The sequence below is a fragment of the Ctenocephalides felis genome, unplaced genomic scaffold (genome assembly GCF_003426905.1).
Source record: "Ctenocephalides felis isolate EL2017-DRISC unplaced genomic scaffold, ASM342690v1 CF-g0.4_SCAFFOLD_01854, whole genome shotgun sequence".
NCBI classification, from domain to species: domain Eukaryota; kingdom Metazoa; phylum Arthropoda; class Insecta; order Siphonaptera; family Pulicidae; genus Ctenocephalides; species Ctenocephalides felis.
In genome coordinates, this window is record NW_020538008.1 from 1,311 (window position 1) to 26,240 (window position 24,930).

The 24,930-nt window shown below is 29.8% G+C and overlaps 1 protein-coding gene across 1 annotated transcript in view; it reads right to left on the reverse strand.

The window, feature by feature from the left end:
* Positions 1-578: 578 nt before the first annotated feature.
* The window catches only part of LOC113374487 (prolyl endopeptidase FAP-like), a gene marked incomplete at both ends in the record, with an annotated part of 51,196 nt that continues 26,844 nt past the window's right edge, over positions 579-24,930 (reverse strand). The window contains 9 exon segments of the mRNA XM_026614517.1: positions 579-681; positions 683-718; positions 923-1,041; positions 1,044-1,133; positions 1,218-1,375; positions 1,438-1,632; positions 1,709-1,851; positions 1,914-2,089; positions 2,216-2,490. Coding sequence (XP_026470302.1) covers positions 579-681; positions 683-718; positions 923-1,041; positions 1,044-1,133; positions 1,218-1,375; positions 1,438-1,632; positions 1,709-1,851; positions 1,914-2,089; positions 2,216-2,490 — 1,295 coding nt within the window.

Below are 24,930 nucleotides of genomic sequence, written 5' to 3' on the forward strand. Positions count from 1 at the left end.
TTGATAATTATTTGCTTAATTTAAAAAATGTTCTATTTTACAACTACGCAATAATGCATTTACATCGTTGATTTTCATAACCAAGTACTCTAAAAAAGTTAAATAGATATATTCTTTTGGCCTTGGTTATCGACTAACGGTACTTTTATTATTGAAAATCGGATGGATTTTGTGTGGAATAAATATTTAATTCAGTATCTGTTCTATAGTGCAAGTGTTAACGTCAAAATCAGTGCAAGGAATTAAAAATTAAGCAATAAAATATTATTGTGTAAACATGGTGCCACAAGGTATAAATTATAAGTATGTACATTTATTATTAAAATTAGTGTACTATTTCTGCTTACATATAAATTAAATTATCATTAAAATATTTTAGGACTTAAGCAAAGCGAAGATTTGTACTTCGAGATTCCGATCTTCACATATTGCGAATTAACAAAGTATACAAAAAATATTTCAGAAGAATATACATATACGTCGCACTCATACTAATATAATTTTTATATACATTTTTATAGTTAAATACAAGAAATATATAGACGAATTCATAATCTTGATGATGATATTTTATTCACCTATACTTCCACCATTTCTTAAACCAGCTTTTGCTTCTGGTGGAATTTGCTTTCTGAAGCAATCTTCTAGAAAAGTAGCCATCGATCGGTACAAATGTTTTTTTTACGCCTCCCAAAGTGTGACCTTCATCTGGATACACCTAGATAATAAAAATATTTTTTTCTTTTTTTGAGCATCAATTAGAAATTAGAACTTAACAGTTCTATTAGGCTGTTGCGATGAAACTTTATAAATGACTCTTGAGGAATCTTGAGGTTTCAGACTAACGCTCTTACCTCTGAGCCATGGAGAAGCTTATCATGGAATTTCATAATTATTTTTTTATTAAAAGATTATTTTGTACCTGTTGCCTGAACATGGCGCCTCTTTCGGCCAGGGCTCTTGCCAGCAGCATGCTCTGCTGAAAATGGACGTTGTCATCAGCAGTTCCATGAACCAGAAGAAAATATTTATCTCGTAAGAATCAGCGTGCCTGCGCAATTCAGAATCCTCATAGCCTTTGTAGTTTGCAGTAACATTCGGCATGCCCATATATCGTTCGGTGTACGTCGAATCTGAATTATTTTAATAACAAACCGTCAGAAAACAATTTTTTTTGTATATACCAATATGTATGTTTTAAGACAAAATTCATTTACCGTACAATCTCCATGAAGTTACCGGTGCGACTGATACACCGCATTGGAAAAGTTCAAGTGGACTTGCTAATGCTAGGGCTCCGACATAGCCCCCATAGCTCCAGCCCCAAACACCTACTCTTCTTTTATCAACAAAGTGCAACGTATCTCGCAGATACCTTCAAAATTAATACTCACATGTTTTATATTGTTTTTATAATTTTATTTCATTAGAACTTACTCTGTAACTTCTAACTGATCAGCAACTTCCACACTGCCAAGTCTATGATAGACTTCATGCATTAATTTATACCCTTGTCCAGAAGAGCCTCTACCATCAATTTGGGCAACGATGTAGTCTTTGGTTCCTGATAAATATGTATTCCAATCTACGTGCCATCTATCAGTCACCAATTGGGTACCTGGACCACTATATCTGCACAGTAATAAACGACATTTTAACAACTTTTTTATTAAACCAAATTTAATATTTTTTGTTAAATTCATCTTACACGTGTACGACTAAGGGATATCTAGTAATTTCATCTTCTCTTAAACCAGGAGGCAAATGTAGTCTCACGTGAGCATGATAGCCTCCTGAAATTTGTACTGGAAATGTGCGGACTTGTGGTAAAGCGACTACTGATATGCGTTCCTAGAAATAAAATATAATAATAATATTTTATCTAATAAGGCTTGAACTGAGATTTGTAGTACCTTTAGCAGTGTATTGTTTTGCATGTGCATGACTAATTGTAGTTTTGAATCCAATGGCATTGCTTTAAATAGGCCAACCGTAGGAATTCCTGGACCTAGACATTCTAGTACTAGGTAGCTTCCAGGACTGAACTCGGCATTGTAATATTGGCAAATTGGCGGTGTTTTTGGTTGTTCTAAAAAGATAATTAATCATAATAGGATATAAATCTACTTCTACATGACGAGTAAACTCGACATGAAGAACTAGTTATTCCAATCATTATTACTTATTTATAAATTTTTTGGTTCAAATTTCTAACCTTTCTTCTTTTTTCTTCTCTTTGTAGGTGGAGTAGGAGCCACAGTTGTCGCCTGTCCAGCGGCGTCCCAATCGTCATCCCAATCATGGGCATGTCGATGTGATGGAGCATATGGGGTCGTAACACTTTTTCCTTCAGACCCCATTGAAGGCAATTGTGTCTCGCAAGTTAAACACAGTGGTGGCGGTAATGAGGCCCCCTGTCTTGGGGGCATGGCGGATACTTTATACAAATGCTGGCGACCTGGATGGCCTTGCGGAGTCCCGAGGTAGTAGCTGAGAGATGACGGATGAAAAGGTCAGAAATTTTAATTATTTTAATCATAAAGGTTTTATTTTTTTAATTGATTAAAACGATTATATATTATTAAATAGAAAAATAGTTGATCGATGGGTTGCCCTTTTGAGATACCATACACTTATCTCCAAAGTGGTTGCGGTAATGAATATTGCGAGAAATAACTAGTTTGTAATAAAATCGATTTTAAAACGTTATTTATTACCATGTCCCATATAGTGCCTGCAAAAATCCTACTAATCATTTATTTCTTACTACTTCAATTATAATTATTAACTTTGTCTTACAAACTAAAGTTTCCTATATTCTACTAGTTGCAACATTTGTAACAGAGTGGAAAACTTGAGATTGCTTCCTAAATAAACTGCAAAGTTGAACAGAATAAGAAATTTTATTAAATTTTCACGTCCGTCGTAATGAAATTTTCCTAACAGCAGTCACCAAAACTAATTTGAAATTCAAACACAACTTGTGGCAATATTGTTTTGTTCAAAGTTGGAATGAAAAATATCCTTAATGAATTTTCTTGCTCATTTTCCAATAAATACAGAATATTGACTTTGGGACAAAGTTTTATTTGGGTTGAATAATAATAATAATATTGTTTAATATTGATCGAAGACAAAAAACGTTTATGCTATTGGCAAAATCTTTTTTACCACTGATGATAAAATATTGTTTTAGATATACAAATATTTTTAGGAAAACATTTCAATAAAGAATGGAAATTCTTGGAAATGGTGTGTTTACTTACATAACTCCATTGATGTGATCTAATTTTACGATTTTGTTTACTTCGAATCGACCATGGGTCAAAGGCAAAACTCTCTTTTTGCTTATATGTACATGGACGAGATGCCTATAGTAACCTGAAAAATAATAATAGATAAATAATATAATAATAAATATTTGAGAAAAATTATTTAATAATGAATTTTTCAATAATATAATATAAATTGATATATATACCGGCAGGCCCATCGCGAATGGGCGCTAAAGTCACATACGAACTCCCATCAGGGAAGAAAACTGGTGGATGAGTCGCTTCCACCCAGCCTCGTCCTGCTCCTGATACACTACTTGTCTAAAATCAATAAATAAATTATAATATAATATTAAAATATCATCATATTTTATATAAATTTAAAATATATTTCATAGACACACAACAAATAATATTAAATATTCCGGATTCATCCAAGTCTGATTATTATTTATAATTAAGAATTAATATCCAAGGCAAGTTTTCTTGCATTTAAATCAGCTAGAAGGAAATACGGTAGTAACTCTACTAATTTATACACATAAAGTTAAAATTATCTACGAAAATAAGATAATGAAAATATAACATTATTTACCAGCAAGTTTTCTCATTAAAGTTCATGAATAGAATAATGTTACATCATGCTCAAGCAAATAGTATACATACGAAAGGAATTTAATATTCTTGTAAGTTATTATGATGCTAATCAGAAATTATATATTTGCCTACACGAAACGTTGCTTTATATTATTTTGATTGCGTAAATTTTCACAGAAATTTTTATAAATTTTTATGGTTAATTATAAAAAATCACTGTAAGTCAGATAGAAGATGCTCTTTATGATTTCTTGATTTAAAAAAGGATTCTCATTTCTGGTGTTACAAAAAATATGAATGCTACTAAGGGGTTCTTGAATTTAAATAGGTGTCTTGGTTTATAGGTACCTTGGTTTATGGGTACTGATTAGTATTATTATTTTTTAATACTTCTTATTACCTCTTGGCAATTCCACGCAGGACTTTTGCATACAGATACTATGGAATGATTTTGTAGTCGATTTAACCAAACGACACAGACTTCTGTTAAAGATATCCACGAAGCCGAAGTAAAATAATGTTCTCTGCAAATAGAAAAAAAAACAATATTTAGAGTTTACCACAATTGATCATTGTTGACAGCTCTTGTTAGATTTGTTAGTCAGTTTGGTAAAATTTGGTTAGTCTGTTAGAGAAAATTCAATTTATTATCCATTACTCACTTATCTGCTAAGGGTGCTGGCGGTTTTAGAATACTAGTCCTGATATTTTTTGGGTCCGCCAGATCAGCCACGATCAATCTTGCAACCGGATTTGCGGTTCCTGGTTTAGGGTACCGGAGTGACCTCATTTCTGGGTAAAGGGAAGCTCCTTGGGCGACTCCAAACCAGGGAAAATGTTGCTCTTCTACTTGGGAATCGTTGAAGGAAGCATATAAAACCAGATGGCCGTCGTTCGACATCCATAAGGCCGTGTTGGATGATAAGATCTCTTCTGCAAAGGAAAATATATTGATGGAATTATTTTTAATAACTTTGGAGATATAAGGAGTACAAGCTTCTAAAACTATGTAGTAACTAGGTGTCAGTGGCATTTTGATTTAAGGCCAGTTTTGCCTTCCCGGGTGTGCAAACAATCGTAGTTTCCTCCTACTTCAATCTCTTTCCACTAATTAAGCGGTAACCAAGATCTTTACCCAAAAATTGTTTTGCACGTTTGCAATATCCGAATTCCGAAAGTTGCAATAATGATCTCCGAGGAAATAAGTCGAAGATAATTCTATCGCAAATCTTCTTGGGACAACAATAAAACGTCTCGAATTCTACGTGACTTTTCTAAATGAATCTACACACCGACGATCGTAACTGGAGTCAGGGTAAACTTTGCTTCTGTATACACATACTTGGAAAATGTTTTTGTCACAGTATGTAGAGAGATAATGAATAATTTATTAAAAAAGATATTTATTAGAAAATTTAGAAAAATTATTGAAAAAAAATTGTAATTAAAATTCTAAAAGATTATGCCAAACATTTATAAGAGATTATGAAAGGAAATGGAGTAAATATAAAATCATTGACAATTAATCCATTTTTGAGAACATACTATTTGTTTTCATAGTATTGACCGCAGAGCCATCAACCTCCCAAACCTCGAGAACAATTGAATTTATCAACTTTAAATTTTTGTCACGATTTTGGTGAACTAGAATACAAATGATTGTAATATTTTGTGTGGTAATCATTCACAATTTGAGTAAGTTCTCTACCAGATTCCTCTCTATTTTTACCTTCCCTCTTTGAAAACTCGAATGTATACTTCGAGATCGAGATACACTTTGTACAAATAGAAGTCGTTCTTATATAAGGAAAAATGCTTGTGTGAAACTAGGTAAAGGCAATGCAAAGAACTATTCTATTCCACGTTCATATATTTTCCTCCGTAAGTGAACTCCGAAACTAAGTGAAATATATCTCGAGATAAAACTCATACAGTCAACAGCCACTCGGTTTAATATCCTTTTCTTGAATACTTTTTCGTATTATGAAATGGTATCTGAAGTTCCAGTTGGTACAAACTATTCTTTCTCAGCTGTTCATATTGTTTTACCAAATTCACCACGTCAATCCATTGACAAAAAATCAATCAACTACAAAAACAAGTAGTTAGGACTACCGAAAAACAAAATGTACTACCATCATTAGGAGGAATCTATTCTCGAATCTTTTCGTCTTCCACTCTCTAGAGACGAAAGATTTTTTTTGGGATAGTTTTTGTACCATCTTCACAAATGGATAGTCTGATACTGTAATCACACCTAAAGTATTGTAAGAAAACCCGAAGGCAATTGAAAGGAAAGATACTTAGAACATTTTAGGGAAAGGACATGCTCTTTTGTGTCCAGAAGGATTCATGTGTAATCGGACCCAGAAAAATTTATACTTACATATATATATATATATATATATATATATAAGGGTGGTCCTTAATATGGACAAACAATTCTCTGAAAGTTTTCGCTCTTAATATTAACTTTTAGATAGTGCGCAATTCAATCAAACTTCGTATGGAAATAGCATGGAAAAAATTTTGAAAATTGATAAAAATAATTTTTTAGGTTTAACTTAGCGACAAATGAATTAAAAGTGAAAATTCGTGTCATTTTTTATTGAAAATGCGACGCTCTGCAATATTTTTGAATTTATTTTTAAATGCTATTTCCATACAAAACTTTGATTGAATTTCGCTCTATCTAAAAGACAATATTAAGAGCTAAAACTTTCAGAGAATTGTTTTTTATCAATTTGGAACTATTTGAGCCCTTGGTAGCAAGGAAATTCGAAAATGTCCATATTAAGGACCACCTTAATATATATATATATATATATATATATATATATATCTCAATTATCGCCACTTTTTAAAAATATTTCAAGCGTACTTTTTATAAATACGTAGCTGTTCAAACATCGAATTCCCGTTTGTATTTTCAAATACAAATAAAACCTTTTTTGCATTCAAAAAGTGAAAAATGAACGACACTTCAATTCATGTTTTCATTTCGAATTATTTTTCCATGTCGTTAAATTGATGATTTTTCACACAGTGAAAATCTCGCTATTGAGAAATGTAGTTGAATATAATGTTTGGTATATTTTTTTATATAACGAAACAGAATTATTTAATGCTTTTTTACATTTAATTAGCTTATATTTAATCATCATAACAAAGTTTAGAGTTTAAATTACCTGTAATGTTCATTAAAACTATGGTAACTCTATTTTATATAGTAGGAGTATAAGAAGCTTTCATTTCAATGTTTTAAGTGCAGCTTTTAAATGAGTATTATACAATGTTGCAGAAAATAGCGCAGACGATAAAAATTTATTATTATTATCAAAGTTAGTTATTAAATATATAAAACTAATTATTGCCAGTCAAACTTTTACAGCTAAAATTACCCACTTTCTTCATTCTCCATCTCAGAGATTTGTGATCACAAATATTTCACCGATTAGAGAAATTTCACAGGCTAGACAGTCGTGTATATACTTCTAAACTTACAAAAACCCAAAATGAATTTTTTATATACATATTATCTGTACAAAAAATGCGCACACGAATGCTGGAAATGCTTTTGCAGAAGATATATTCCTCTGACGTCCAAATACCTTCGCATCTTTTTCGTATCCGAAATGTTTTCGTTCATTTTTCAAATCGCGTACGATTTGAAAACACACGCGAGATACATCAAACCTTCAGCGAAAACACACGTTTCATCACCCAAAAAATAAAATAGTCCGAGAGTCCAAGACAACGTAGTAAAAGACTCTTACTTATGTCAGGCTTCGATTTTTAGTCTGGGTATGTTGGCCGGGACAGTCCCGGATTTCCACCTTGTGTCCCGGGTTTTTCTAAAAAAAAAATTGTCCCGGATTCAGATCATTCGAGAAGTATAGGTTCATATTGGTCACCTTACTAAGAATCGCATTTATTATGCTGTATTACTTCGTTTTGTCACATCAGATTCTATGTAAAATAGTTATACAAAGAATAATGGAAAATTTCTATAATAATAATAGTAAGTTTCATTTGAGATGCTCTGAAATATCGAAGAAATGTTAACTTAATTCAATATTTTGACTCATTTTGATCTGCAGAAGGGCTTTTATATAGCAAAAGTCTTGACTAAGATATTTGTCCTCAATAACAATACTACTTAAAATCACGTTTAGAAATCTAGCATTTAAAATTAATTAGCCAACTTTAATGTGTCTAAATTATTTCCTCATCTAATTTTCTTAAAAAGTTAAAAATTTCTCCCAGCTTTCTCTCTAAAACTTTCATACCACCAAGTAGGTTAAGATATTCCGCTTTGTAGGGGGATTTGCAACAAAAAGCTTTTTCTATACATATCTTTTATAGCAATTTTTTTGTTCCGCCGAAATAAAATAAGAAACCTGTGTATGTTCTTTGCTGGAATAATATTTTCTTTTAATGGCATTTTATATGTGGGTACCTTGTGATAAAAAGAAACGGATACAGAAATTTCAGGAAAAAGTGATAGTCGTTGGATAAATAATTTTATTATTTATACCCAAAATGTATGTTTCAAAATATGAATTACTATTGTTCAACGATAAAATATACTGTAATGTAAAATAATAATTTTTACTATAAATCATTACTTAATCAAAATTATATAAATTTATTAATATATATCAATCAATCTAATGCGAATACGTTTCCAATAAATATTAATTAATCTGAGTTAGTGTTGAAAAATGATTAATTTAACAAATAAACAAAAAATATTCCAAATAATTTTTCTGGCTTTTGTACTTTATGGTTTGCGTCATTTTTCTTATAAAATTCTATAAAATATACATACAGGGTATCCCAGAACTCAACGTCAATTTGAAACGGGGTGATAGTATAGAACCTAACTATCCTGAAGAAATTTTGAATGAAAAAAATATTTCATGTTTGGAAATTATGAGCTTTTAAGTGCAACTTTATGGTTTGTTTAAATATATATATATTTTATTAATGTGTATGTTTTAATATAATAATTTTAATATATTTCGTTATATCAGGTTCGCAAAAATGAAATTAATCCGACAGAGCGTGAGCGTACACTTGAAAACTCAATTATAAACTTAATTAATACGCCGAAAATTATTCCATTTATCTGCATAACAAAAATAAAGTCGAGATATAAATTTGCACACGCTGTTCGGATTCATTTATTTTAAGTTCCTTTATTTTCGAGCAGGGAATCATTAATAATTTGTCGAAGATAAATGACATGTTGAAAATTCGATGAGGAAAATGGAAAAGTGGAAAATGAGTGACTTTCCACTTCTCTATTTCAAGGAGTCGGTAGAAGAAATATTTTTTTTATTTGGTTATGATTTATATAATTTACGAAAATAAAATAGGATATAAACTGTAAAGATTTGGGTTGTAAAACCATAAAACTAATTTCCAAAAAATACTGAAAATACTAAGATGGAAATGTGGATAAGAGATTTTACATTTTTTTATTCTAAAAAGTTACGTCGACTCCTCTATGTATGTCATATAACATCAAAGTGTTTTTCAAATCGCATTTATTTTTTATGAATCGAATATGATACAAACTATATGTCGATAATATGACAAAAATTTCAATACATATTCAGGATGGAATTTAAAATGTCAAAAACGTTGTTTCGGGATAATAGGATTGTATGTAAAATCATATTTTCCATAACAGGCAAATATTGCCATGAAAATATATCTGGGTCAAACTAAATCCGATTTTATACTTCGAATAAATAAAATATTTTTAATTGAGGCAGAAAATACATTACTAAATGTATAAGTACCCAAAGTATAACATATAAAATCAAGTTAAATATAAATTATAGAATTTGAAAAAATATGATCAAAATAAATTTTAATCTAATTTTTAAGACAAAGTACAATAAAATAAAATAATATGTTTGCAATCAAATAAGTTACTAAAATTAAACACAAATGGCCAGCTATACAAATTAATTTCATCCTAATAAAAGGCATTTATTTTATGGCGAATTGTTCTTGCCATAAAAATCTAAATATTTTTGAGAATAATTTGTTTCAAGAATATTTTAATATACGTATTAATTTCTGCAATCTTAAATTATGATATTACTTTTTGCCTCTACAAAATATAAATAAATGATTAAGTTTCCTCGATCCTTATATATTACTCAAAGCTTTGTTCGTCTTCAAACAAGAAAATAATTTTTAATTCTTTTCTATCGGAAAGTTCAATATAATAAAGAACGTTGTCTAGTGTAATATTACCTCACATCATAATTTATATTTTTCATGAAAAATATTTTTTAAATAATAAAAACTGGGTGTAGTATACGAGTATATATCGTGCCACCATATAATATACAAAAAAGATTATAAATTATTTTAAAGTCATTGTGTTCATAATAAGATTTGGTATAATAAAACTGCTTTGTCATAACGTTTTTATATAATTTCATAGAAAGTTTAATGCGAGAGTTTATGGAGCTGGATAAATGTTATTTTAAGTAGTTTTTGATGTTTTTTATATTCATTGAAAATGAAAAATTACAATTTGAGAATTTGGCGAAAATGAGTAGTCAAAAGTTTTTGCACGCATTTTTTATTAAAGAATTGTGAACTAAAAGATAAAAATTTAGAAAAGATGGTGAACTTTTCCGTGTTTGGGCAAGCAGGTTTTTGATACAGGGTTGCCCCGGATCTCACGTAGTTTGGAAATAATTCAAGCAAAGCCTTAAATTAAAGAGCAATTTAAGGCTTTGCTTGAATTATAATAATTTTTTGGTTATTGTGGTTAATTTTGAATTATTGCTTTATTTCATTTCTTATCTTGAAACATTTCTTAGAATCAAAAACAATAACTCATTTGCCCTAAGTTGTTGAACTAATTTCTTTTTATACGGTCAAAAGTTGGCACATTTAATCGGGACTGTAAAATGGTAAAATACTTGATAATTTTATTATTGAAGAATTTCAAAAAAAAAAACTAAAATATGATTTTTGGTAGTACATTTTGCTCACATTGGTTAGTGATTTAATTATTAACTTCCCGTAGGGTAAGTTATTGTAATGGGCCGAAAATCGGAATTGAAAATTTTTACATTTCTCGACGTTTTGAAGGTTTCTGAACGTTTTGGCATACCTCAGAAAAAATGGATGTGTGTGTGTGTGTGTGTGTGTGTGTGTGTGTGTGTATGTATGTGTGGATACAAATTTCCAGTCACGTTTTAGGGCGCACGGATCAACCGATTTGAATGGTTCAAAAATCATTCGATTCCTATTGATTGGGAAAAGAGCTGATTAGTTTTTGACAAAGGCAGGTCCAGCCGTTTCGGAGATACGGAGCAAAGAGTGCAGAAAATAGAAATCGAATGTTTGAGCGAACGGAGTATCCGATTTGAATGATCTAAAAAACATTCAATTAGTAATGATTGGGAGAAGTGTTTATTTGTTTTTGGCAAAGGCAGGCCCAGCCATTTCGAAGATACGGAGCTAAATATGTAAAAAATGGCAGTTTTTGAGAGAACTAAGCGTCCGATTTAAATGATTCAAAGAACTTTCTGCTTGTCTTAACAAAATAATTGATTTTGAAAAAAAATTTGTTCCAATTTTTTTTTTTTTTTTTTTTTTTTTTTTTTTTTTTTTTGTTTAGTATTTTGTGTATCGAAAATATATTTCAGATTTTATTTTTAATTCTGACTATAGTTCTAATATACTTTAGAAATAATTTCAACTCTGCAATTCGGTTTATATAATTCTTATAAATATTACACAATATTACAATATTTATAATAATCTACTTGAAAACATTCAGTATATTCCTCGAACATTTCGTTACGGTGCGGGAAGTTCCAGCAATTTGCCTTAAGGCACGATGCCATAATTGCCTCAAGACAGAATTCCACTTACAGCTAGTTTTGTTTGTTTTTGATTTTTGCACTTAAGGTGATAAGTAATACACTACAATGTGATTTTCAATTGTTTTAAAAAACCTTCAAATATATCTTCTATATTTGTAAAGCAATTCACTTTGCACTTCAAGATAAATAATATTTTTTCACTAAATTTATGTATTGATTATCAAAGCTTTGTTTTATAAATTTATAAATATCTATATAAGTGCTTTGTGATGATTCAACTAAATAATACTATCTTAGCAGATAAATCTTATAAACCGTAAGGTTTACAAAAAAAATGTATCTTTCAAATTATATTCAAATGAGTTCAAAACATTGATTTGAATCCACAATATTTTTCGATGATATTTAGTTAATTATAAAGACAATTACAGAGTAAGGTACAAAACAAATGATTTAGAAATTAATTTATGAATAAAAATATGACTTTGATGTTTATATCTTCTTATATATAAAAATAAGTCCGGTTTACCTTCCTGACGAAATAACTCCAGAACGCACGAACCGATTTAGACAATTTTGCATTCGTTGGAAAGGTCTCGGGCTCCGCAAAGTTTATAGTTAAGAAAATTATTTGTGCATGGCATCGTGCCTTAATGCAAGCTGCTGAAACTTCTCGCACCGTAATTAAAAATTCGAGTAATGACATTAGTGAGAATTATCAAAATTATGCTTGGTTAAGTCAACGAACAATTCTTGCCGCAAAGTATAATGATGTACACGCACTGAATTTCACCATTCAATCAAAAATTGCTGGCGATTTGGTTTGACTTCAAACGATTGCAATTTCCAGTTCGCCTTGCGTTTGCAATAGCAAGTCGCAAGGCCAATCGCTTAGTATTTGCGGGATAAATTTCAAATAGATTATTTAGAAAATCATTGTTTTTCACATGGGCAGTTATACGTTGCCTGTTCACGAGTTGGAAAACCATCTGCTTTGTTTGTGTTATCGTCAGACCAAAAAACAAAAAATGTGGTTTACCAAAGAGCACTTCAATGAAACGGATAATTTGCGGATTCACTTTCATTTACTTAGAGAAGTTCAACTAAAAACACTTCATTTTTGTAATCGAAATAAATTCATTACTGTTGTATAATAAAATCACATTTTTCCTTTTCAAATATAAAACAAACAAAAAATTTCTTCATCTTTCTCACGAAACCATCTGGTGGCGAAACGGAGTTCGTCGGGTTTGCTAGTAGAGTTATAAAAATCAACAGAGTCAAACATTTTAAAAACTGCAAAATCATTCAAATTCTATAGTCACTCAGCTTCTTCAGACACAAATTTAAAGAAGACTGAAAAAGAAGCTACCCAAAGATAATATTGAAGATCTTCAGCACTACCACATCTTCCATATATGAACAGTATTGGTAAATTCACTTATCGGAGTGATTCTCATGCTATATTTATCAGAATATATATATATATATATATATATATATATATATATATATATATATAATATATATACGAGGTCTGTTCAAAAAGTACCCGGAATTTTCGTTTTTTCAAAAAAATATTTATTTATTCGTCTACATTAATGTGGTCCCCTTCAAAGTAGTCCCCCCCAGATATAATACACTTATGCCAGCGTTTTTTCCAATTTTCGAAGCACCCTTGATATTCACTTTTTGATATGTCCTTGAGCACTCTCAGCGATTCGGCCTTTATTTCTTCAATCGAGGAAAACCGCCGTCCTTTCATGGGTCTCTTCAACTTTGGGAATAGGAAAAAGTCACACGGAGCCATATCTGGTGAATTTTTGCACTTTGCAACACTTTATTTCATTTTTTACGCAAAATTTAATACAAATTCTTTGACTTTTCAATTCTTCCATTGTAAAAATCGCCGAGCTCAGAAAAACACGTCGAACCTTAGCGACTACCACAGACAAAGTAAACAGTGAAATAGCTGAAAATTTCATCATACTTTAGGGGCATGTATACCAACACAATAAAAAAAAATTTTTGACAATCAGACACTCCAGACCCGCGAAATTTAATTATTAGTAATTCCGGGTACTTTTTGAACACACCTCGTATATATATGTGATTAAACGACACATACATTTGTTTGTGAGTAAACGATGTATGCCAAATAGCTTATAGGATTGTACTGTATTCTGATTGCTATTAAAAAAAAATATTACAAAAATAAATAAAAAAAAAATTCCCTGACCTTCGTAAAGCCAGTCCGGTACCCCATTGTAGACGACTCCGGGTATGGCGGTGTTCGTGATCCGGTAACCGGTCGCGGACCTCGGCGCCGGACGGTAGTAGATGTCGTAGTCGTAAACCATGATCAGGCCGTGCACTCGAGGCGCCCATTCCGCGTGCAGGAGAAACGGCCAGGACTCGTCTTCGGGAAACGGCGTTAAGTGGTAGTAATCCCTGGGAAAGAAAAAGTATTATTGACATGGGTGAAATGAAAGCATGATTATAGAAGAGTATAAAATATATAAACAACTAGTGGTGTATGGCATCGTGCCTTAAGGCAAATTGCTGGAACTTCTCGTACCGAAAACTAAATTATTAAAAAAAAATTTTTGCAAAACTTTGGAAAAATTAGATTTTTGAAAAAAATGGACCTGTATGCAAAATTTGTTTTTTTTTATACTTTGATTTTTTTTTTTAATTTAGATTTTTTTTGAAATCTAAATTCTCTATTTACCAATAATCGATTTTTTTCACAAATTCTATCTGTACTAAGGTTTATTATTAAACATTTAAAGTAAAGTAATGTATAAAATACATGTTTATTTTATACATTATTTTATCTAATGCATACTTCCTCTCATGGACCCTTAGAAATTCATGTGAACCACTTCAGGAATCATTGTTTAACTCGTGTGTATTGTGAAAAATTTTTTTCACAAATAATACATAAACAAAAACAACATTTTTTTTAATTCAATTTTATGATGCAATATGCGTATATTATTACATGAAGCAGAGAATTCCGACAAATAAATGATAAAATAAAGTTGATTACAAATTAGTAGATACACCCAGTGACGTATCTACTAGAGCAACAACAATAAACTAGTTGGTATTGGTATTTTGCCTTGAGGCAAGTTACATGAACTTCCCGATATGTGTAAATAATCGATTTAATCAATAAAAAATAAATTAATTTATGAGTGATTAAGAGTATTCCTATAAACGATTGTCGTAGGACCGTAATATTTTAGTATGATCTATAAGACTATGGTATCTACCGTCAGAAAAATTCATGCAAATCGTCAAAAAAAAAATTTCAACACTTTATTATAAGAAAACGGCCCGGCCGATCTTTACCAAAAACTAATCAGGTCGCGATTCCCTACCTACCAATATGTTTTGAACAGTTTTTGAATTTGCATTTCAGAAATGCGGGCTAAAACGTGAACGAAAAGTTTTTCACTTGTCTGAGATTCACAAAGAAACGGCTCGGCCGATTGCCGAACATAACTGAGAAACGTTAGTCCTCATCGAGATACATCGAATGGCCTTTAAATTTTTGAAATCGGTCCAGCCGTTTTTGAGAAAATGACGATTTACGGCAAAAAATCTGTTCACACATACACACACACATACTTTTTCCAAATTTGGTCTCATTCGATTCAGGTTGAAACGTCGAGAATACATAATATTAGCGAATTGGATTTTTTGATGAAAACATAAACTTCTCCTTCGGGAAGTTAATAACTTTTATATATTACTAGTGGATTTTTTTGTTTTTTCATTCTAGAACAGTTGTCATAAAATTTCACACTCATTACTAATAAGTCGATTCTAATTATAATTATTAAAAAAATCACCAGTATTGCAGAAATTGTAAAGGTAAAAATTTTTAATGTTAAAACGGAATCAATCACGAGTTGTTATCCTGGCAAATCTCCAATTTCAGAATAAGAGCATCTTTATGTAAACTCTAGACAATATCTGACTCCTAATCAACACTTAATCTTAATTGGGTTTAACACGAAATTTGGGCAGCTCAGGCGATTCTCTAGTCTCTACACCTTGTTATCGATGTTATCTTCAGCCACTCAAGTCGAATTGTATGACGAGATTACTGCCACTCGAAATAAGGGATGAAAATAAAACTTTAGTAATAATAGTAGATTATTAAATAGATTGTTAGAACTCAATTACAAAAATCGGGAGCTTAATCATTTCATCGAAAATACCAAAAACTTATGTTTACAAATTTAACAACAAAATCTAAACATCAAAATTGGGTGACATAATAACCAATAAAAACAGCAAATGAGTAGAAAATATTTGTTACAGCAAAACTTAACTGAATTAAGTTCAACGTTCAAGTATATAAAAAAATACCTATCAATCTATTTCCTAATAATAATAATTTTTAATAAACATAAAACATGTTCTTCATGGGGTATCAAACCTAGAAACCAGATTCAGTTTTCGCCTCCAGACCAAATGTTGGACTTCATTTATTTTTGTACCATATATATAGCAAATTCTGCTTTCAGAATGTTGTGTTGGCTTTGCTCTAGTTATTATTTTGACAGGGTTCCACATCAGCATTAAAAGCAGTTCATTGTTGTGATCGTCATAATAAAGTGCGAGGCGGCGCATAATAGTCTAAAGTTTGGAATCAAAATGTTCCGACGACGTCAGTCAGCGCGATTATTATTCACGTCGAATGATTAGACGTCTAATTCCGCCATGATGCGAATTTCTGATAGAGACTCTCTGTTTCGTAATCAATCTACGCGTGTCAAAATCTTTCCATACAATAATAATCGATAAAGACATTTGAATTTAAAGTGATTGGTAAGGTTGATTAAATAACGCTGAATGTAAATTGAAACTTGCCTAATAAAATATTGGTACAAGGTATTGTGGCATAACGAAAATATAATGCAACATATATTTTTCAATTTTCACGAGGCCTAAAGCTATGACTGAAAAATATCTTAGGCATTGAATATTAGTCAATTTGCTATAAATGATACAAAATTGAACTATTTCAACTATGTCCAAAATTCGTTTAGAATTCGTTAGCAATGAAACCTTACTAAAAAATAGATATTTTTTACCAAATAATAGACACACACACCAAATAGCAGACTACACTAAACTTGGCAAGCTGCAATAGCAAATGTAGATTTTTTTAATTATGAAATATCCATCTTGTGGTTATTATACAGACAATTATTCTATTACTGTATATCCTATAATATGTTAATCATTTATTTAAATATAGTAATTCTGAAAACACAATAAGCAAAAATTTGGCCTGAGTGAATAAAATTTCACCGAAAGTAAAATTATCGATTTCATCTTTCAAACAAGGCAGTAATAAAACCAATATGGACTTATGGCATAGAATTGTGGGGTTGTGCGAGCAAATCCAACATATCGTGCTAATGCAACGTGCCCAATCGAAATTATTAAGGCAGATTACTGATGCAAATTCCGTGGTATGTTAGCAATAAAACCTTACACGATGATCTTCATGTTGAATTTATAAACAGAATTATACAAATCAACAGTGTAAAACATTTTCATAAACTAGAACATCATACAAACTATATAGCCACTCAGCTTCTTGAGACAGCAACTTCAAGAAGACTGAAGAAAAAGCTGCCTAAAGATAATATGGAGGACCTTTAGAACTATCACAACCTAATATGAACAGAATAGTAAAATTACTTATTGAAGTGATTATTATTAGTCTAATTATCAATATTTTATCAGATTAATTTATATGTGTGTTTGAAAGTGTGTGTGTATGTATGTGAATAACATAAGCCAAATAGCTCATAGAATTGTCATATTTTCTGATTGCTATTGAAAATAAAATTAAAAGAATGCTTCGAATTGAATATATTTTGCATTACTAACCTTTTGAACACAAAAGTGTACAACATTCGAAGAGATAAGTTACATCTACGGATGATAATTTTTAATACAGCAGTAAGATGACTAATTTAATAATTCATATAATTTATATCTTATCAGTCAAAATAATTGTTTCTACGACGTATATTTGATAAGATATTTATGTACTTTTTATCTGTTGATAAATAAAATTGCACTTGCTACCGGATATTTTGATATGTACATAAGATTTAATATTTTTAATCAAAATTTAGATTCTTAGGAATTTTGAGAATTTTTTCAGCTGACTGAACATCCGAATAGCTTGCGAAAAAGTTTTTGGATCAACTTCATAACAGAATAATGACTTCCCAAAAATCGAATCGAAAAATTCCTAATGTTGATTTTATCAATTAGAAAAAATATATTTTGTCTTTTTTCTTATTTTTATAATTTCATTATATGGAACTTCATTACTGGAAGCGGTTCTTAGATTTTTGTTCATTGGACAATTGATTTAATGTCTTATGTAAATAGATGATCAAACAAATATTAATAGTAATGATAAAAATGAATAATCAGAGCTAAATCTGTAGTAAATTATACATTTGTTTAATTTTTTAAGTTCAAAAAAGATTCGTATTGAACCTAATTCTATATTCCAACTATTTTAGGCACGATGTTTGAATCTTTCAATGTAAATTATACCCCTATTCTCTATCCCTCGACTATCCCTGATATATTTCCCGTATGATACACATATGAAACCATATATAATAATGGTTTTGTATGAAATGGTAAATTATTACAAACGTCGGTAATAGGTTATAGGTTGCTCTCTGTAACCGCTAACGCAAACGGAAATCGCATTCGGTAATTCAGCCACCGCGAAATGTTCTGGATTCACGGAACATGATTCGATTTTGCTCAAATTTATTAACATAAGCAATATTATTCAGTAAAATAATTATGGACAGTAAATAATAGACTGCAGATAGTAATAGAGCAAGTGCAAGGGATAAAATCTCGAAAGGCACGTGGTGCAATTTATATAAATAGTGGCAAAAACTTGACAAAAATATTGTCATTGTCGTAGTAGGGGGAAGTCCCCGAGTGCCGGACACCTAAGGTTATTTATAAATAAATCAAAAAAATATTTACGAAATGTTTATTAAATTATAACTTATGTTAAATAACAAAGTTAGAAATCAAACTGAATTAACAAAAACGCAACCTTTGCTAAAAATAATTAATACTATCAATAAAACATTGGTAACACAAAATATGATTTTAGAAAGTGGCACCTAGTACCGGACATTTCAAAATAACCTGCATTGAACACATATGTTGCTATCTTCACACTCTTAATGTCTTTAAAAAGATTTTATACTTGCCTAAATAATACGTGTTAAATAGAGTGTCCGGCACTAGGGTCCGGCATTACGGGATTTTCCCCTAATATATTGTATTTCATTGTGACTATTATATACATGAATGTAATTTGTTAGATGAAATCTTGAAAATTTCTACAATACTGAAAAATATAACATTTCTCCAAAATGATATTTCTATTTTCACTGAAATTAAAAAATGATACGTATTATTACATAAACAGTACATAAATTAATTTATCAATTATTAAAATATTTGTTTATTAAATTCGCCAGATTGATACTGTACAAGTTCCTGTCCATGTGGAAATTATATTTAAATTTATTTCTACATTATTTTGCTGACGGCCTAATACTAAAAAACTATTCAAAAGATGTAGTTAGAAGTTATGTACAAATTTATTAATAATTTATACATATATCTACTTATAAAAACGGTATAAAAATGTGATTTACAAATAAAACCTTGATTTGCTTATCTTATTTTCCATGTTATACGTGCGGATTCTTGGAATGGCATATTTCATAATTCATGTGGAGGACAAGGTTGTTTGCGGAGAAAGTAATTCATGTCATAAATATAAATTGATCCTGTTCAATATTGTGAGCATATTATGTAGCTAAACAACCTAATAGAGGAATTCTATTAGAATCGATATAGATGTCTATATTGTCCTCAGTTGAACATATTACTTTTGATATAATGCAAAAAAATTTTACAAACAGATGGATTTCTGTCTGAAATCTTTTCGACTTGACATGGTTTTATATTCAATGTTAATTAAAATTGGTCAAACAGAATGGGCATCTTTCGCCATTAATGTTTCATTTATTTTCGACTTAGTAACTGCTAATATTTCAAGAATACATGTATATATATTAATGTTAGCAGATCAATACTATTTCATATTCAAATCACGAAATGTTCTGGTCGTTTATTATTTCAAGGGTTCGTGATACTGGTGCACATTACTGTTAAACATTATCGCCGGCTGCCCCATAAGACCATAACCAAGTTATTCGGTCTCCAGAATGGGACCGAAACAATACTAGCCGGAGCTAATAACCGGAGTATGTGGAAGACGGGGTACTTAAATTTTAGGAGTATGTTCTGGGGAATTACACACTTGAGAATTACCGGAGAAATATTTGAGAACACAAGAACTGTCTTAGCGTAATAATGGGATGGTTTTAGACGCAAGCGTTGGGTGCAAAATTATATTTTGAATTGCCTAACAGTTTGGTTGCTTGAAGAACCTGATGAATAAATATGTAGCTTAGTAGTGGAGCCTGGCATCGTGCCTTAAGGCAAATTCCTGAAACTTTATGTACCTTAACTTAAATTTGAAATGCTTTAAAAGTTTTTTAAATTTTTGAAAATTTTTTTTTTTCTTTTTGGTAGGGGGAAGTTCCGTAACGCCGGACAGCACCTAATACCGGACACTCTATTTAATACATATTATTTAAGCGAGTATGAATCTTTTATATAGCTATAACACATTTAAATGAAGTAATCAGTTTCGACTTTGCCAAGCCATTAACTTACAATACTTTCACGGTTCTTCTCAAAATTCATCTTCCGATACAAAATTGAATAAAAATCGTTTTCCCCAGAACATGATCCAACAAAAAATAAACGTCCCACACATCATCTCTTGTTTGAATCAGAGTTCTTCCACAAATGCAACACGTGTCGATAATGGCAAGTCGGAGAAACCACATGTGTAACCCAGATATTGGTTTTCGCATTATCTCCCAAATATCTTTTATATATGACCTTCTCGATGCCTCGGAACTTTTTACCTCGATGATGGGAATTTGAACGATTTTCTCACATATACTATGTTAAACTTTATTACAAAATATGAAGAATATTAAAAAATATTCAATGCAAAAATTTCTCGAACGAAAGTTCATGGTTTGCAAAAGTTTGAATAAACGAATAGATACATTGCATGTAAAGAAGATTGATGATGTATGTCGTTCGAATATATTTTGTATTTTGTTTTCTGGGTAATAGCTGCTTTTTAGAAGTCTGTAATGATTTTCATATTGTTATATAGTATTCTATTTTTACTTAGAAAACGTCTTTAAATGAATTTATTCGATTTGAAGTTGTAACAAATCTGATTTTTACTCATGTAATTTTACATAATATTTGAATTGATCTCTATTATAATTTTACATTTCTAATTTAAAGTTTGGTTAATTTTTTTTCCAAAATATTGGTTTTTACCCCTATGATATTTTACATAGAGTATCCTAATTCATCTCTCATTTAAAAATTACAATTATATTTTAATCTTTGATTGGTAATTATTTAGTTATTTAATCTGGTACTGATTGGATCAATGAGTTTTGAAATTACAAAATATTGGTTTTTACCCCTATGATATTTTACATAGAGTATCCTATTCATCTCTCATTTAAAAATTACAATTATATTTTAATCCTTGATTGGTAATTATTTAGTTATTTAATCTGGTACTGATTGGATCAATGAGTTTTGAAATTAATTACTTGTGTCATGATCCAAAAAATACAGTCATGTCAATATATTTCATGTTTTCATCAATTTGATAGACGAGACTAATGGACGCTTTTTGCATGAATGTTCCTTATCGAAATAATATACAATATCAGTATGATTGATATATTGTAATTACATCTGAAAAACAGTCTCTAAATATATAAAAAGGTGGCGTGATTAATCTATTGCTAAAACCGAAATATTTTTATATAGATCAAGTGCAAATTCGAAGAATTTTGCCGTTTATCAGCTGTTTTTAGCAAATAAATCAAGCCAGTTACATTTCTTTGTTTTATATTTTTTTACATTTAAAGGTATTATTGATTTCGAATAGATTGGTTAAACTTGTTAAAACGTGAAATCATAAATTATCTATATGAGCAGTTTTTAATTGGCTTATCTCACAGGTTTAATATTGTTAAATAAAAATGAAATATTTACTTTGTCTACAACGTGCTAGTATAAGAACAAGATCTCAAGATAAACTTTTTTTAACCTTTGATCAGAAATAATACACTGCAAAAAATCAATAAAAACAGATAATGGCACTCATTGTCAGATATTGTCAACCTTATTTTGATATATCTTCAATTGTTTGTAATGGAAACAGTTTGAACAATGACTTGGAAAATTTCTGCCATTTTTCTTGTTTATTCTTGGCTTATGTATAGTTCGGTACATCAAAGAATTATCAGAATAATTTGTAATCGTTTAATTTTTTGTATTAAATTTTTACCTTGTTTCATGTCGTACACGGCATATTGGGCTAGACAAGAATGTCTGAAGAGTTTTTGAACATTTTGCGCCAGAAGTAAAAATCTTCGGTCAGCCGAAATACTGAACCTGGCTGGATTTAAGCTCCTCTGAAAAAAATAATTTTATTCAAACATTTTATATTTTTCTTTTATTAGAACATAATAAAAACATGTTCAGTGCAATTTTATTAATTAATATAAGGTTCTTCAAATTCATTATTTTTATTATTAAATTATTTTATTATGATATAGACTTACGTATGTCTGGTTGGATAATAGTCTTTTCTGATTGATTCGAAGCGAATAATAAGCTTATTCCGCCCCATTTGTCCAAATATATGAGTTCGTCCGCTAAATAGAATGAAATTAAACCCATTATAATTTTCACTTTTGGGAACTATCCAAATAGAACACTATCATAACTGAAATATAGTAACGTAACTCATAAAAACATTTGGTTAAGACACTTTTCATTAAATACTATATCCAAGATTTGCTGATTTAAAATTCAAGATATGGACTGAGCTTTTGGTAGTTACATATTTCGGTTTTAAGGTTTCCAACCCAAATTTAAAACCTAATTGAAAAAAACATTAAGAATTAATATAAAACAATAAAAAATATAAAATATTTAAAAAATTAATAAAATAATTAAAAATTAAAAAATAATATATAATAATAAAATAATGTAAGTATCAAATGAAATATGATATAATAGGATGGTCCTTAATATGGACATTTATAATTTTGCTCTCAAGGGCTCAAATGGTTCCAAATTGATAAAAAGCAATTCTCTGACAGTTTTAGCTCTTAATATTGTTTTTTAGATAGAGCGCAATTCAATCAAAGATTCGTATGGAAATAGCATGAAAAAATTTACAAAAATTTAGCAGGACGTCGAATTTTCAATAAAAAATGACACGAATTTTCACTTTTAATTCATTTGTCGCTAAGTTGAGCCTAAATTTTTTTTTTAATTTTCAAATTTTTTTCCATGCTATTCCATACAAAGTTTGATTGAATTGCGCACTATCTAAAAGTTAATATTAAGAGCTACAATTTTCAGAGAATTGTTTTTTATCAATTTGGAACCATTTGAGCTCTTGGAAACAAAGAAATTCGAAAATGTCCATATTATAAACCACCCTAATATGTAAGGACTATTACCTGAACTATATTGAATTTGTTATAAATTACATAAGTAATATTTATGTAAATTCTATTAATAATTGCAAAGAGAGTTTTAGAAAACTTATTTCATTACATAATACGATTTTCTGTATAATATTATAATTTGCTCAGCTGCCACGACCTTTACAGAAATATACGGACTAATGTCAAGTAGTTGTTTTATTATTCATAACTCTTGAGAGCGATTCCTTATTCTGATATAAGAGCACGTTCGAGCCAAAAAATAACTTTGGTAAAATAAATTTGATATATTTCTGCGGATTATTTTTATACTGCGCTTTCTAAATTTATTATAGAACATAAATATTATATAAGTTCATTAATCAAAATATTTGTTTGGACTGCTAATAACATGGCAACCATGAAATTATAATTAAGTTTCCGTAGGACAAGTTATAGTAATCGCAAAAAAATCTAAAATGAAAATTTTTTATATCTTTACATTTCAAAGGTTTCTGAATATTTTGGCATACCTTAGAAAAAATTGATGTATGTGTGGTGTATGTGTGTGTGTGCGTGTGTGTGTGCGGATACAAATTTTTGTCGACGATTTCGGGAACACCGATCAACCGATTTAAATAATTCAAAAAACATTCGATTCGTATCGATAAGGAGACGTGCTGATTAGTTTTTGTCGAAGGCAGGTCTAGCCGTTCCGAAGATACGGGGCAAAAAGTGTCAAAAACGGTAACTCAGTTTTTAAGAGGACGGAGCGTCCGATTTTAATAATACAAAAACACTTTACTTGTACGGTTTCGGAGATCTAATGAAAAAAGTAAAAAAAATTGCAAAACAGCAAATTATCAGATATTTTATAGAGATTTTAACAATAAGTATAAATTTTGTTTACATTCCATTTTTACTAATTTGAGTACAAATAATATATCATCAATATGTGATAAATTATTTATAAAACAATACCTGTATTTCAATCGCAATAGTAAATATTAATTTGTTAGCAATATTATATTAATTTAATAAGCTTGTACAGAATACAAATCATATATTAATCGAGCCAAAAAGTCATAAATTTGGGTTGTATACAAATTGATATCATATAATAAAATATTTATTACTGTTTTACTATATACAATGAACAAAGTAATAAATCGGTCTTTATAACACTCTGTTAATTATTTGTTTTAGCAGTATAATAACAATTTTGGTGATATTTAACGTACTTGCATAAGATAACAATATAATTTTTATTTGATTATAATAAAGCAACGATTTTATTTAATTTAAACCAGAATTGATTCAATAATCGTACAAAAAATATTTACAATCTATTAAACTTTAAAATTACTTTTACATAAAACACTGTATTTGAGTTGATGACATTATAATTTTATAAGATGTTTTTCCTTAATATAAAATGAATTAAAGTCTATAAAAATTCAGTTTTATACCACCACCCAGATGTTCGTCTAG